Genomic DNA, 15,792 nt, shown 5'->3' on the forward strand with positions numbered 1-15,792 from the left:
TGCATTCCATTTAGGTGAGCTCATTCCCGGGCTCTGGTTTTGGGCATGCTCACTCACTGACATGGCTTACTGGGTCACTTAGAAAAATAAAGCCATTGTTAACTTTATTGGTCACACCTGTGCTTTTCCTACTTTGACAAGTCAAAATGTCTGCTGCGAAAATGGTTTATAGCTACTGTGTATTTGCACAACATTTAACTTTTGAGGGTTTTGTCGAAAAACTAAATTATATTACTCAAAGCAAGGTAATAAAAAGCATTGTTCTGGTGTTGATAATGAACTTCAGGTATTGTACTGGAACTTTTACCCCCCAAAATGTCAAAAGATGCTTCTGAGATAATTAATTATGGTAAAAAAAAAAAAAAAAGATGGACTGGAGATTGACTGTTTTTTGGCGCCAGTAGCCATTGCCTGCAGATGAAGAAGAACTGACTATTTACTACTACTACTATTTGATTTATTGAAGAAAACAACATCCAACCTACATGGTCTTTTGAATACTCATTTTTTCAAAGCGAGTCCTCCCTGACCAAGAAACGTACAAATTACGAAGAGCACTCGAAGGCAACACTGCTTCTATCGCATCTCATTGGTTCACAAACCACCGTGGATTTATGGGAATAGTAGTTTATATGACATGTAAATAACGACTATGTAACACATGGCATGGCACTTTGACTTGACACAGCATTCATTGTGCGCTAGTGTTTGATATTGTAACTGGACTTTGAAACGAGATGAATATTTTACTTTTCTCTCGTCGTTTCATTCAGTGGAAACGAAAGAAAACGGCGCTGCTCTCATTCAAGCTCATTCATGGCCGTGAACATGAATGACTGCTGTAATATTTGGTGACACAGCGACATCATCTGGTTAAAGGCCATTGTTTAAAACAGCACCCTGCCTCCCTTCAGTGTGGGCCGGTCATTGGTATTGTATGTAAAACTGAGTGAGTGTTGTGGCATTTCTTTTCCTCATGCTGCCCCAGGCATATTAATATCAATATGTGCAATATTCCTTTTAATTATTTCTCAATATGCAATATATATGTATATGCTACCTTTTCTATTTGTTTTATTGTAGTTTACTTATTTTCCTTAATGTATCTTATTCTTATTTTTATCTTCTTTGGCACAGATGTCAGCATTTGCTCCTTTAACGCTTTTTATTATAAGTATAATAAAGTAGAGTGTGTTTTTGTTTTTCATTCTTATGTTCTTAATGTTTGTAATTCTGACTTTTCTCTGGCAAAAGATTTCCTTCAGAATTAATAAAGCTAATTATATCCTACCTTAAAACACCCGTAGAAACATTTTCGGGCCATTATTATTACTGAGTGAGCAATCAAATAAATGGATGACCACACAAAAACACTTATTTAGAGTTCATGTCATGTCTAATGAATAAGGGTCAGTGGCACATTGCTTGCATCTCTGTACAATCAATATCTGACTTCCTTTTATTTGATCCATGGAAAGTTTTTTTTCTTCTTCCTCTTTTCAAACATTTCATTGTTAGACATTGGAAAACCTCTTCTGTTTGCCTGGCTGTTAAATCAGCCTTTGTCTAAACCAGTTAAAGAAAATGTTACTGTTATGCCAAAAACCAGCTAACTTGAAAACTTGATGTGATAATTAACAAACTAAATTAACAATCTCTTGGCTTTCATGACTGAAAAAACTGAATAAACAAACTGACCTTAAAGGACAACACAATTTCATACTGTTTACCAATTTTCTAGCTTCAAACTGTGTTCTAGGGACCGTATTTTCCTCTGAGAAAAGCTTGTATATTCAGTTATGAACATTTTTTGAGTTTGTATTATTACCTTATTAATATTGTAAATATTACAATTCTGAGTCTGAATTTCTTCTCCAAAAATAAGGAGTGCCCCTTTAAAGTCAGTTTTATTTATTCGTTTTATCCAATCATGAATCGAAAAGAGTTTATTAAATTTGCTTCAGCAAAAAAATAAATACATGAAAAAAAAAAAGCTGTCAGGATGCGTTCCCCCTGTTTTAAATGGTCAAATTTAATGATATCAGCCTGAAAATCACAGGACTTATCTGTTGTGGGGAAAGAAGTCAGCAGTATGAATTTGAAAGATGTGTGAGCCTCCTTTCATATTTCATAACCTCCATCCTGCCTCTGCAGCACCGCCAATGCGCGCGGCGGATCTGTTCACGGATACTTCCGGTTACGGTTGACCGTGTGGGAGGAGCTAGCGGGGGAGCACGCGACGACGCCTGGCTGTCACGCGGGCAGTCCCCCCTGGCTGGCTTGTTTGTCTCTGTGGAGGACACCGCTGAAGACCAGGCTGAGAAGACTGGTGCTTCACTTGTGACTACTTCTAGCTGGAAGAAAACAGGTGAGCACGGCCAGAGCTTTGACGTTTATACTAATGCACGCCGCTGGTTTTAGAGAGGCTTGAGTTAAAGCTGAATTTAAAAACCTTTCACATCACTGAACGCAGTCTGTCAGCTTCACTGTCATGTCCCAGCGGCATGGATGGATTTCTGTTCTGTTAACTGAAGACAAAAGTAGTCATATTTTATGCTGAGTCATAGTGTAGGCAGACAGTGCACGGAGAACAGGCATGCTTTTTTATTTGCATCGTTGGTCCTTGTCTTACATTTGCATTAATATTCTTTACTTTGGGTTTTGTTCTTAAAGGGGCACCGTGTAGTTTTGGAGAAGAAAACCAAATATTGACAATATTAATGAGGTAATAATACAAACTCTGAAATATTCATTTTTTTCCATAACTGAATAAACAAGCTGTTCTCAGAGCAAAATAACAGTTTGAAGCTAGACAGGTGGCAGGGTCCGCCAAATATAAACAAAGTAAAACAGTGTGAAATTGGGTTGTCCTTTAAAGTCAGTCTGTGTATTCACTCATGAAAACAAAGAGAGTTTGTTTATTTGGTTTGTTTAGGCATAAAAAAAAAATCAGTCTCTTCTCATTAAATTTCTTCCCCAAAACTACATAGAGCACCTTTTTAAGCTGAGAGAGTTGAAAAACATAGACTCGAGTTTCCTTATCTTTGTATGGCTTAGGTGCCGCACCCAGGCTGTTTTGGGCACCGCCTAAGCCAAATGAATGTAAAAATCAATGTGGAGAGCATCAAAACTTACTACATGGATTTAACCAGATCTAACGGTAGTTCTTAGTCCCCAGAGGACTTCTTTAGCAAGTTTTATGACTAAGCTTTTTCTGTGTTGTTCATTTATCTGCTCTAGCTTTTCCAGTTTTTTGTACACAGATATAATAATGGTCTAAAATGATGTGAAATTGCATATTTTTTTTGCCAAGAAAGGTCATATTTGTGTGGGGGAGGACCCTACAACCCCAAGTCTTCATAAACCGAGGGCAAGATTTTAGCATAAGTGTATTTATTGGCCAAAAAGGCTCAAAAACAGGTACATGTGTTATGTACAAATGTAATCAAAAAGTCTAAGGAAGCTTACAGTACAATTACATAATGCGTATACACAGAAGTAATCAATGGTTAGATTGACCCTGATGTTTAACATCAATGATAACGTTAAATTCCTTACTGCTCGTATCCCGTGTGTCCGTTGCAGATCCTGTTTGTCAAGTCATTTAATCTAACAATAGTCATGTTTTCTTAACATGGCTTATATCTTGCAGAGATGAATCCGTGCCAAGAACCAGGTGAACAGCAGGAGGAGGTGACTCAGATGGTATGTGAGGAGGCCGACCTGAAAGATGGACAGTAAGTCACAACTCTTCGTCGTACCAGATAAAATATGTGATTTTTTTTTTTTTTTACGATCAAAGCTTTTCTGACCTCATCTGTATTTGGTAGCTTTTCATCACTTGTCTTCTTCCTCGCTTTGTGTTTAGGATGAGGGAAGTAGCCGTGGAGGAGCAGAAGGTGTTGCTTGTCCGTACCAAGGGTCAGTACAGTGCTGTTGGAAGCCGGTGCACTCATTACAACGCTCCTCTAGTAAACGGTAAACCCTCTTTTACTTTCAGCTCCCCAATCTCCATACAGCAATATCTGAATGAAGAGCTTTTTGAAATGTTTTGCATTAAAGTTGAGTCTTGTTAAGTGCCTGTTCTCTGATAATCCAGGAGCGCTGGTTGGTGAGAGAGTGAGATGTCCCTTCCATGGTGCTAGTTTTAACGTCAAAACTGGAGATATTGAAGAGTATCCAGGTCTGGACTGTCTGCCTAGTTATAAGGTAAAACATGTCTATAGAGATCAACATTTAATGGCAATTGACATCTCTTCTCTAGGAATAACTCCAGTTTCAAATGTTGTCACATCTTAGATGGTTTAATTGCACATTATTTCCATGTAATTGGTACAAAAAATACCACTTTGTCCAAATTATAGATTTAGGCTTGAATGCTAGATTAAGCTTGGTCTTTTTACACAAACACATGAAGTCATGTTGAGGAGAAGTTGTAAATTCACCACCTGCAGACGGAGTACATGGTGAGAAAGAGGCAATGAAAGTGTACATTTGGACTTATCTGTTGCCAGATGTTGCTGTTGTTCAGGTACTTCCTCAATCTTTCAAAGCATTTCCTATGCTGCAGATCGTTGTCCAGAACATGATTTTGACCTCCACTGTGTTATGATCAGTCTTTAAACTTGCATTCTGTACCTTAACTTTTCTCTCATTTTTTTCAAAATACAGGTCAAAGTTGAGGATGGCAAGGTGTATGTTACCATTAACAAAAGTGTAAGTAATGGCAAGTTAAACAGATCAGAATGATAAATGATAAAATACATAATATTAAACAGTCCTTTGTTTGTTTGTTTCCCTCAGACTCTGAAATTGACAAAGCGGGTGAAAGAGATGTGCAGCGTGGTAACAGACATCAAACACACTATCGTGCTGATAGGAGGAGGTAAGGACTAGATGTAATAAATACACCTGAAAGTTGAAGCCTCAGGTTATTAGTCCTATTTTATTTTCTTCTAATAATTATTAGAATAATTTCTCTCTAATAATTATTTTTGGTGCACACAAATCCTGCTAGTGGGATTAAAACAAGAGAATAAGTTCTAGTAAATATGGTGGTGTAGAGCTTCCATGTTAGTTTAAGCTCCATCTCTGAATTTATCCTCGACACACTATTAAAGTTGTGATGATACCAGAATTTTAAACTTGGCTTTAAAACTTTAAACAATACTCCTCAACACAACCTGCAAACAGATACAGGAAAAAGTTATTGAACACGTTTGTAAGGTTGTAATGTTAATATCTGGGTTGAGTCTGATTGTACATTTGTTTTATTATAGCTTCTATTATAGTACTTTTGATTCTTATCAAATGCAGATATCGTATCATTTTAAGCACGAGGTATCTAAAAAGAATTGAAGTATTGATACTTCTGACAACCTTCCACTGAATAAGAGTTTTGTGATTTCAGGCCCTGCCGCCCTGGTTTGTGCTGAAACGCTGCGGCAGCAGTGCTACCAAGGTCGAATCATCATGGTAACCAAAGACAGCCTGCCTCCATTTGATAAGCCCAAACTGAGTAAGGTGAGAACTCAATTAGAGTGGAGTGGTAGCCTGTATTCATGTGTATTTGTTGCTGTTGCTGACCATCCTGCCTTGTTGAGTAAGTAGATTATTCTGTCAGTGTTTATAGAAGTAAGTTTTTAGTAAAGGGCGTTTCCTCTTTCAGGCTTTGAATGTAGACAGTAGCAGCATTGTCCTCCGGTCAAGTGACTTTTATCAGAAGTATGGGATCGAGGTGTGGACACAGAAGGAGGTGAGAAGCAAAAGGACTATTTGTTATGTGTTTAAAAAAAACTGTTATTCTTTTTGGTCGTGTTAAGAGCTGTGTTTTGTGTTGCAGGTGGTGTCTGTAAATCCAGCTGATAAGGTGGTAAAGTTGAACGATGGCACTTTGCAGCATTACGACCAGCTTCTCATCTCAACTGGCTGCAGGTCAGAGTCATCATCTTGCTGCTTGATAAGGTTTCCATGTGACAACAGCGATATATATTAACAGTCCTTATTTTGTTCATAGAGCGCGGCCACTCAACTGTCCTGGCTACGACCTGACGGGAGTGAAGTTACTGCAGAGATATGAAGACGCAAAAGAGATTCACAGCTCCGGGCTGGGCCAGAAAGTTGTCGTAATCGGAGCCTCCTTCATAGGTTATCAGATTCAGTTTCTCTCAACATAGCTGAATGAAACTTGGATTGATCATCTTTACAAAAATAAGCATGTAGGTGTTATTTGTGATGCTCCGTTTGGAAGGTGTCTTTACCTCATTCACAGCCACCTCTATGCTAAAACATTGAACAGAGTAAGATAAAGCTACTTAAGAAACTATATTATTAAATAATAACTTATTTATTTTTTTCATTAACACAATAGGTATGGAGGTGGCATCCTACTTATCAGACAAAGCGGCCAGCGTCAGCGTGGTTGGCTCCACCAGATACCCGTATGAGCGATCTCTGGGGCCAGAGATCGGCAAAATGAGTACGCAAGTAAGAAACAACCATGTTTGAGTCGCCTGACACTAGCTTTTATTAAATGAAACAATCTTTAAAACATGTTCCTCCTTTTAAGATGTTGGAGGAACAAAACGTGAAGTTCTACATGAATGATCAAGTCACAGAGATCAAAGGAGAGAACGGCAAGGTAACTCTGCTTTTACCCTGTTAGCATTGGCCCTTTTAACAGCACACATTTGACTGGTATGAAAAGCACAGTTGTTACTGATAACATTAACCATGGCTCTGTTATCCTCTTGTAGATCCCTAAATTAATGTTTTTTTGTTTTCAGGTAAAAGGAGTGCTGCTGAAGAGTGGTACAGTCCTGGAAGCTGATGTTGTGATTGCCGGAATTGGTAATTTTATCATCCTACTACAACTATTCTACTATTAATGTTTTGTTCAAGTTGCAAACACTGCTCTGCCTTACAAGTAATGGCTTCATAAACTTTGAATTCAGATCTCTTCTGTGCAGTTCTGCAAAAATCCAACAATAACATCTCTGTTTTTTTCAGGAGTAATCCCAAATTCAGATTTCTTGGCAGGAAGCAAGTTGGGCGTGGATTCAAGGAAAGCTGTGATTGTTGACAAGGTAACGCACAGTCAGTAGAGGCCTACGCCCGGATTAAAGTCCCTGTGATATTGACATAGCTACTGATGAAGCATAAATGTGGCTTTACAGTAGGGATTTACAGTGTCAATGAAAAGAGCTGGCATGTGACTGAGGGCCGCACAGAAAAATCCATTAAATCTATGTAGGATTTGCAATTAATTTCGTAATGATATGTAACATTAAATTCCTTGAGCGCCAAATTCACGTTATGCAATATATACCTGCATATAAGGAACACCACTGTGTCTGTCCCCTTCGGTCTGACGATGTAGGAGTTGATCAGTTTTTCCTGAAACCTCCTTTTCTCCTCAACCAAACACTGGTTTTCTTTGGTGGCTTTTCCACCTCACCTCAACATCAAACTGCTGAGTCATCCACCAAAATAAAGCACTAGCATTGTGTTCATTCCCAACCTGTGGACACTTGTTAGAGTGGCATAGTTTGATGCAGTAGTGTATAAAATGTAAGCCATTTAAAGTGAAAGTATTGAATTGGAATGATTAAAGGGGCTCTATGTAATGTAATGTAATGATGTGAGAGTAATGAGACCTACCCCGTCTCTCGGTTGTCTATACAAGCCTGTGGACAGTTTGTTCAAGTTGATTAATGCTTCACCTGCTGCACCTTCTCGAGTGCCTCATCTCAGTGTCTCTCTCCGCTCTGCAAATAGAGATCAACAATAGTTAACGTTAGTTTATACATGGAGTCCGCTAACACAGAAGTTCCCACAGAGCCCCTTTAATATATAATGCATGCATTTTATGTGTTGTTCAGGGGGCGCACAAATTGCTTCTTAGGGCTGCCATCGGCCCAAGATATTGTGTACTATCTGAATCCCTCTTTATGTACATGTCGGTAAGTGTATTGTTGAAGCTCTTCCTCTAAATCTTTTCTGACAGTTCATGAGGACCAATATACCAGATATTTTTAGCGCTGGAGATGTTGCCTCCTTTCCTCTGACCATTCGTGGGGACCAAAGGGTCAACATCGGTCACTGGCAAATGTCACAATCTCACGGTGAGAGACTGAAGGATTCAAAGAAACACAGCTTTATATGGTGCTTGTTGGTTGCATGAGTTCTGTTAAGATATTTGTGGGTTTAACCTTATTATGCTTGTTTTTTTTCTTTACCTTAGGAAGAGTAGCTGCCTTAAACATGCTGAACAAACCAACCAAAATTGAGTCTGTTCCTTTCTTCTGGACCGTGCTGCTTGGAAAGAGTATCAGATACACAGGTGGAGTATTTAATGAGAAAATGTCACTCTCACATCAGAATACATACAGATTTACTCATTTCCCCCTTTCATTTCCTCTTTCTAGGCTATGGGGAAGGATACACAGAAATCATATTCAAAGGCAACGTGGAGGAAAGAAAATTCCTGGCGTTCTACATAAAGTGAGCAGCTGTGAAATAAGTGCTGATACAGCTGAATATGAATTTATGCCATTTGTGCTGAATTTCTTTCATTTCTTCTTCGTTAACAGAGACGAGGCTGTGGTGGCTGCGGCCAGCCTAATGTTTGACCCGGCCGTGTCTCGTGTTGCAGAGCTGATGGCAACTGGCCAGATCATAACAAAGGCACAGGCTCAGTGAGTGTCATGCTGCATTCACACAAATTGGACCACGATGTTTTACATACTGCACGCACATTCAGTACTTGAAATAATGTCCAAATCCTTATTACCGGCCATAACTATTTAACCTGCAACTTGCTATTTCACCAACTTCTGAGAGAAATGTCTGGCTCTTTAGCTGCTAAACGCTGCATTGTGTCCACCAGCTGTAGTTGCTAACTTTGTCTGTCTGACTTTTTGTGAAGGCAGGTAGTGCACAGTCAATTTCTAGAGAATTTGATGGCACATTTTGGCCAAAAATGAGGCTTAAGAGTAAATCAAAACAGTAAAAGCAAAAATGGAGGCTGTAAAAACCAAAACAATGAGCTGAAAGATGCTAAAACACTTTGTAGAACTGAGGCTAACAGCGGTGGTGATAATTCTCTATAGGTCATTCATGACAAGCGACGCCTTAAATTTTACACAGTCATTTGATCCACTGTTAAATAAAATATTATATTTGTATTAATATTATACTGTAACTCCATTGGTACAGACATGACAGCGAGTTGTGAGATTTTGAAATATACCTGCATTAAAAACGTTATGTAAACGTGAAACAGGGATGGAAAATAATACTTCCTGTTCTACGTAAACGTCACGTCTCGAATCCCAAAGTGAGATTCTCATTTTGTTGAATATTTTGTTTTTTCACTTTATTATCTGTTCAGAGCTGATGACCTGAGCTGGCTGCAGATGTAACCGGAGGCTGCTGCATCCAGGAGAAACACCTCTCAGTGACGAAGGATGTCTCCTTGTCTCGTTATTGTTCCTCTCTCCATCGATTATAGCCAAATTGGATTTCTCCATTTTCTGCCTCAGGGCCTCTGAAAGCCAATCAGACCTCTGCTCTTTCTCACAGCTCTGTTACCATAGCAGCAAACAAAGCTTTATTGAATTTGCACTCTGATCTCTGTGTAACGAGCATCGTCTGGATACGACTGAGATGACTTGAAGCAGTTTCACAACATAAATCTATCCAAACATTTTTGTGAGCTTGAAACTTGAAAAGATTCCATAAATATTCAGTTTAATAGTTTGTAGAAGTATAGTTTTAGTACTGTAATTATAGTAAAGAAATAGTATTTTTCATACTATTTTATCCACTTGAAACATTTTGAGAACAAACACTCCACTTGACTTTGTTGCAATATATTTAAATGCACAGTATGTCATTTCTGCCACTAGGGGTCTCTCAATCAAAACAGTTAAAACAAAAGACTAGTTTGATGATGTCATGACGTAGTGTGGGATCATGGGAGTTGTTGTCTTCATTGTTAAACAACCACCATTGCTGATGAAAATATATGAGACATGACTCGGGCAGAAATGTTCATGGACGAGGTGATGTATCGAAGTTTTATCCATGTTACGTTTAGTCAGGTTCGCCGACCTCCTTCCTCGCTCTCTGACGTGTAACCTGATGTTTCCTGGAAGTTATAGCGACAGGTGATCAAATAAAATGCACCATTACCCTGAGCAAATAGATTTCTCTGGGTTTAAACATTGTTGGAAACAGCTTGGATAATGTACACAACTCAACAAAATATACAACAGCGGTCTGGTCTTTTTATTAACCTTTTAATGTGGAAATGTCACATATGATATCTGTAATGAGTTACAGAGTAAAATACAAAGGTCGGTTGTACATGGTGATGAGAGCGTTGTTTCATATTCCATTAACTTTTATTGCTGATAGCTCTGTTTGTTCACAGTAATGCTTTAATCGATCATAAATGTTTCCTGCAGAGATGTATGTTATTGTTTAGGCTTTATCTTATAACGGAGATAAAACTGCTTTTTTTAGTCTCATTTTGAAATTCAAATCCAGATAAAGAGAAAAACAATTAAATGTGGTAATGTGTGGTACATAACTAATGATCAGGTCTTAAAATAAATGTTGGGCAGCTTCAATAACCACTGATTATTCATACATCATATGTACTGTCATCAGCCTGTGGGGTGCAGTATGGGGATGTGATTTCTGACAAGGATTTTTTTTTGTTTCACTGACTAGATTGTTTCTCAATCTTTGCTACGTCATGTTTGTTTTAGGTTTTGACAGTCGGACAGTTGCTTTTCTAATTGCTGTGTAACAAAACACAATGTAATAATCTCCAGGACAAGTAAAACTTTTCTTATCAAACATATCAGAGAGTGATCATTATGTCTGTGGATTTCTATTTCCAGTCTTTCATTTGTTTCGTGCTTTAATAACGCATTCTATATTTTATGAACCGCCCACTTCCTGCAACCAGGGCAGTCCACTCTCTATAGTCTTTACTTACTCATAATTACTAGTTGGAAATATTTAAGTGCATTTAATAACTATACTTGCTTGTCAGTACAAGTTGCTCTTTCATGCTGTACAATGTCAGCAGAATACAGGGAAGCACAGACACTGGTGAGACTCTTTTTCTTGTATATTTGCACTTTGTTTACTTGGACATTAATCAAGTAGGTCAAGGTTGAAGCACAGAACGTTTGAACAACTATTACTTATTAAATGATCTTATTTTATTTACTACACAAGGTTTGATTTTAGTATGAGGACGCTAGTAAACCGTGATGATATTCACAAATCACAAGACAATTGTCCTCAACTACATCACAAGAGGTTGGTGATGATTAGCACATCAAATGATTTGTTTCTAATGTACAGTTATGGACTTAAATCAAATAATCAAAGTCTAAAAACATGTTACAGTTGTATTTACATGGTTATACTCAGTCTTTGAAATATTTCCCTCAGGATTCAGCTGCATCTCTATTTGTTTATTTTGGAGCACTGTTTCACCGATGTTCCCAGTTTGTCAGCCAGCAGGAACGGGTTGAGGTGACAGTACTGAAGGGAAAAGAATAAGAAAAGTCACTTTGATGTGGGACTGAAATTAATCTTTGGTTGCTATCAAAGCTCACACTGTGCAGCTACTACAAAGAGTTATTCTTTCTGTAAAACTTGAGAAATTCTCAAATATATAAGTACTTTACAGATTTTAAGATTAAGAAACCTGTGTTTAACCTGATTCTTGTGTGCAAAATGTGGGTCAACTTCACTTCTGAATGCAGTAAGTAGTTAATCTTTCAAAATAAAAGCATTTTAGCCATGGTAAAGGCAGACCATTAGCTACCTGTGGTGTTGACTCTGAGCTGGGCTTATCCGGTTTATCGGATATCTGGATATCAAAATCTGGAGAAAAGCGGGAACTCTGGAGGATTGCTGCCATCTCTCCATTTACCTCTACGGCCACACCTTTCTGCATAGCACAAAAGAAAACCGACAACAGAGCAGATTAGTTTTTAGATGTGAATGTGGAGTTTTTTTCCCTATGAAATCAAAAACACAAACATGCTTTTGCCACAGGCTATCAAAAGCCCTTGTGTCAACAGCAATAGATAAAGCACTTCAGCACTGGACTGATGTGAGTTTTATCCTACCTTGAAACAGTGGGAAGAATCAAAGTCCAGCTGGTCTGGGAAATCAGCCAGAGTTCCTTTATAGGTCACAGTTGCCTTAGACACGACTGGACTTTTGGGCAGCTTAAACATCCGGTAGGTGGACGAAGCATAGTTGATGTCACCTGCAAAACAAAGAGCAGGCTTAGCTGTGGAATAAAAATCTTCACACGTCATCAAAAGTCAGTGCCGTCTTTGTGGTACCTGCTTTTGCTTTGAGCTCATTGTTATAGACCACAATGTGGCTCGATGAGACGAGGTAAGGCGTGCTGAATCCTACGCTGTGGGCCAACGAAATCAGATCCTCCCAGAACAGAGAGCCGCCCATTCCTTCACCTAAGCCCCAGCACAAAAAGATCAGACAAAGGGGATATTTAATGTTACTGATGCAGGGATTCTGTGCTGTATTTATGCTTTTTACATTGAATTTTTAGACCACAATACAAAGTGATTTTACCCCACAGGCGTGGATCTTTCTTCATGTGATCAGGAATGACTTTGCTGGCATACATGTCACTAAAGTAGAGTTCACCTCCCTCCTGTGTAGAATGAGAGCATGAAGACACTATAAGACACTTAAATCTGAAAAATTTACTTTACTTTAAAACATTTAGGAAACCAATTACCTCAAAATTACCAAGTAAAGTAGACTAATACATTGTTTCCACCGTTATTTCCTGTTAACCTATACTTTGGCCGACACAAGCTGATAATGAAAACCCCCAACACGGGCCCATTTGTTCTCAGGGGGCACGTTTCTGGTGAAATTATGTAAATGCAAGATTTAAGGTACTACAATTTAATAAAAAATTAAACAAGTATGAAATTTGGCAGAGAGTATCCTGAAATTAACAGGGAAGTCGCAAAATAACATTCTGGTAGCTTGCTGCCATTCTATTTTAAAATATCACCCAAAACATCCCCAAAAATACAAGACAATTACTGTCCGCTTGACAAATTCTCATCAAAAATTATTATTTTCCAGCACTTTATGATGACTATCACTGCCTCACTTGTACATAGAAAACTTCCCAAGTTAATAAGCTTTCATTTGAATCCAAGATGAACTTTCTACGTGGAAAATTGCACTTGCGGTGGCATCACTTCTCCAGAAACATGAACCAAACCAAAAGGCGAGGTGTGCCTCAGCGCCCCCTGACACCAAACAGCCCTGAGTTGGGGCTGATCATTAACGGCCCAAGGTACGGGCTAACAGGAAGTAATCGTTTTTTAAAAAAGGACTCGACCTTTAAACATACATTACTGTACATCTTTCTTTTTAATGTAGCCGTTATAAATTCTTCAGACTAACCTTCAGGACATTGTAAGCTTGCTGCAGCACGGCTCTTTTATCAGCACACAAACAGATTACACAGTTGGATCTGGAAATATTGGAGGGAAAACAGTTTATCAACTAATCAAAGCTGTCTTATTAGTAACAGACCATAAACAAGTACAAGGTCCAGAGTTAATTCATTTATCATTCTACAGCAAAGGGTTGATCAATGACTTTCATTCATGTGCACGCTTTGAACCTACAGCACAACATCGATGGAGTCACTCTGTATGCCGGCCTCACTCAGCTTCTCCATGTACCCCAGGACAAAAGACACGTTGGGCTCCTTGTAGCCGAACGTCTTCTGATGATACTCGATGTATTGACGAGACGTTTTGACCTGAGGAAATGTGAGTTAAATCAGTAGAAAGCACAGAAGTCAAGTGCCAGACGATGTGTGGACAAACAAGCACATGCAATCACCAGCTCCTCTGTCATATCGATCCCCGTCACGTGTCCGCTCTCTCCAACCAGTTTACTGAAGGCGTAGGAGTCTCTGCCGGAGCCGCTGCCGAGGTCCAGGGCCCTGCAGCCCTCGAGCTTCGCTGGAAAGGGGAGGCCACAGCCGAAGAATCTGAGGAAAGATACTGTTTAATACAACAGCAGCAGGGTTTTCCCTACCATCAATATGGAGAGCATCAAAATTAACTAAATGACTTTTCAAGGATGATGGCTGTAGTAAGTCTTCAGTGGACTTTTTGAGTGCTGTTTATTTATTATCTGCTTTTCCAGCTGCCCGTAGAAAGATTTGGTGATGATATTGGATAATTAATTTATCTTGGGGAAGTTCCTGTGTTTTTTAATATCACAATATATATCACAAAAAAACAAAATCATCACAATATTAGTTTTCTGTCAGTGTTATGCGGCAATACCCTGGATAATGCATGCTTTTTCAGCAGTATGCATGTTTTCTGATGTGTCTACAGAGAAGTTTATTTAGCCATTTGTCGATGAAACTGTGTCAGGATCATGAAGGGATTTTTAAAACTACTTTTGTTGTTGCTGATGAATCAAGTGGCACTGCCACAAAACAGTTCACTGCTGTCGTTCCCACGCTTGAGACTAAATATTTGCAGACTCCAGTGATGACGTGCATGAGACACTTGTGTACAGTAACCGCTGTAGATGTCTGTGATGCAGTAAAAGCAAAAGTGAGAGTGAAGACTGCAAACCGTACTTGTTGGTTACCTCCGGATGAACCAGGCTGAGTGCATCTCTGACACTTCTTGGCAGCGGGCGGCAGGGCACACTGCAGGCACTAGTCTGCACGTCACCAGTGGACTCCAGGAGGCTGCCATAGTACTTCTGCACACATGATGGACAATATATGTGGTCAACAACTGTCCTAACACGCGCTTTAACATTTAACTACACTGCTTTAAAGTCAGTATCTTCAACTTCAAGAACTTTTGAATGACACACGACTGAGCAGCTATTATGCAACATGTCAGAAAAGCTTCAGAAGAAACAACTTCTGCACAAACTCCGGATAGAAATCAAGCTGATCAGTGTTTCATTCAAAATAAAGTACCTTCACATTTTCCCGCACGTCGTCACAAGTCGCCATTACGTCCGACAGCGTTACACAAACACACACAAGTGTCTCCAAACTGCTTTCTACATGAATGATAAACTACAGTTAAGACAGACCTGCCCCTCTGACATCAACACCCACTCTATTCTTCCGGTCAGTTATTTCAGAATAAAAGTGGCATTACAAAATAAAATTAGAAATCCACAACAAATATAAACAAAAGCAAATATTTAAGCAAAAAAACGTGTAAAACTTGCATTTCATTTTACAAGCCTGTGTTGTGTACTCAAATTAAGATTTGTTAGAATATCCCCCATTTAAATATATGTATAATTTACCTGTACTTGTATGTGTAATAATTAAACACATTTTTACATTTACATTTTACATCAGATACCTTAAGACTTTAACTTACTTACTCACATACAACCTTTGGGTAATTTTTAAAACTCTGAACTACTTTTTGTAGAAGCAGAAAATAACATGGAAATACTCCAGTAAAGTACAAATACATTGAATACATTGTACTTCACTACAGCTTTTGAGTAAATGTAAGCTACTTCAATGTGTCCTCCACCCCAGCTAATGGATATTTATGGAGATAAAAAAATATAATCCTAAACCTATTTATTTATTTATTTATTTAGTTAGTTAGTTAGTTAGTTATCATCACTGAGCATGTTTTATAGGGTGTCCAAGTTACAATAGATCCAGGCGCCAAGGGAGTGTGTTGAAAAACATTT

The 15,792-nt window shown here is 38.6% G+C and overlaps 2 protein-coding genes across 2 annotated transcripts; one reads left to right on the top strand and one right to left on the bottom strand.

The window, feature by feature from the left end:
• Window positions 1–2,234: 2,234 nt before the first annotated feature.
• Window positions 2,235–10,870, top strand: aifm4 (apoptosis inducing factor mitochondria associated 4). Its single transcript, XM_073482987.1, has 19 exons — window positions 2,235–2,368; window positions 3,653–3,737; window positions 3,869–3,978; window positions 4,100–4,209; window positions 4,672–4,716; window positions 4,804–4,885; window positions 5,411–5,523; window positions 5,669–5,755; window positions 5,843–5,934; window positions 6,017–6,147; window positions 6,371–6,486; window positions 6,569–6,640; window positions 6,786–6,849; window positions 7,009–7,085; window positions 8,006–8,123; window positions 8,243–8,341; window positions 8,427–8,502; window positions 8,592–8,696; window positions 9,392–10,870. The coding sequence occupies exons 2-19, from the start codon at window positions 3,655–3,657 to the stop codon at window positions 9,420–9,422; spliced, it is 1,611 nt and encodes a 536-aa protein (XP_073339088.1). The 5' UTR covers window positions 2,235–2,368; window positions 3,653–3,654; the 3' UTR covers window positions 9,423–10,870.
• Window positions 10,871–11,215: 345 nt separating this feature from the next.
• Window positions 11,216–15,158, bottom strand: LOC141010141 (arsenite methyltransferase). Its single transcript, XM_073483001.1, has 10 exons — window positions 15,047–15,158; window positions 14,693–14,820; window positions 13,936–14,086; window positions 13,716–13,852; window positions 13,489–13,558; window positions 12,634–12,715; window positions 12,381–12,512; window positions 12,159–12,301; window positions 11,852–11,977; window positions 11,216–11,565 (listed from the first exon to the last, which is right to left on the bottom strand). The coding sequence occupies exons 1-10, from the start codon at window positions 15,080–15,082 to the stop codon at window positions 11,488–11,490; spliced, it is 1,083 nt and encodes a 360-aa protein (XP_073339102.1). The 5' UTR covers window positions 15,083–15,158; the 3' UTR covers window positions 11,216–11,487.
• Between the last annotated feature and the right edge of the window lie 634 nt (window positions 15,159–15,792).

This window comes from Pagrus major, chromosome 2, assembly GCF_040436345.1.
Source record: "Pagrus major chromosome 2, Pma_NU_1.0".
NCBI lineage: Eukaryota > Metazoa > Chordata > Actinopteri > Spariformes > Sparidae > Pagrus > Pagrus major.

Coding starts and splice junctions, on each gene's coding strand:
- LOC141010141 (XM_073483001.1), bottom strand. CDS start 15,082: ATGGCGACTTGTGACGACGTGCGGGAAAATGTGAAG. Junction 14,087..14,692: donor CATCCGGAGGTAACCAACAA/GTACGGTTTGCA, acceptor ATCTTTCCTCAG/ATTCTTCGGCTGTGGCCTCC. Junction 13,559..13,715: donor GACTCCATCGATGTTGTGCT/GTAGGTTCAAAG, acceptor CAATATTTCCAG/ATCCAACTGTGTAATCTGTT.
- aifm4 (XM_073482987.1), top strand. CDS start 3,655: ATGAATCCGTGCCAAGAACCAGGTGAACAGCAGGAGGAGGTGACTCAG. Junction 4,210..4,671: donor ACTGTCTGCCTAGTTATAAG/GTAAAACATGTC, acceptor TTCAAAATACAG/GTCAAAGTTGAGGATGGCAA. Junction 5,756..5,842: donor AGGTGTGGACACAGAAGGAG/GTGAGAAGCAAA, acceptor TTTGTGTTGCAG/GTGGTGTCTGTAAATCCAGC.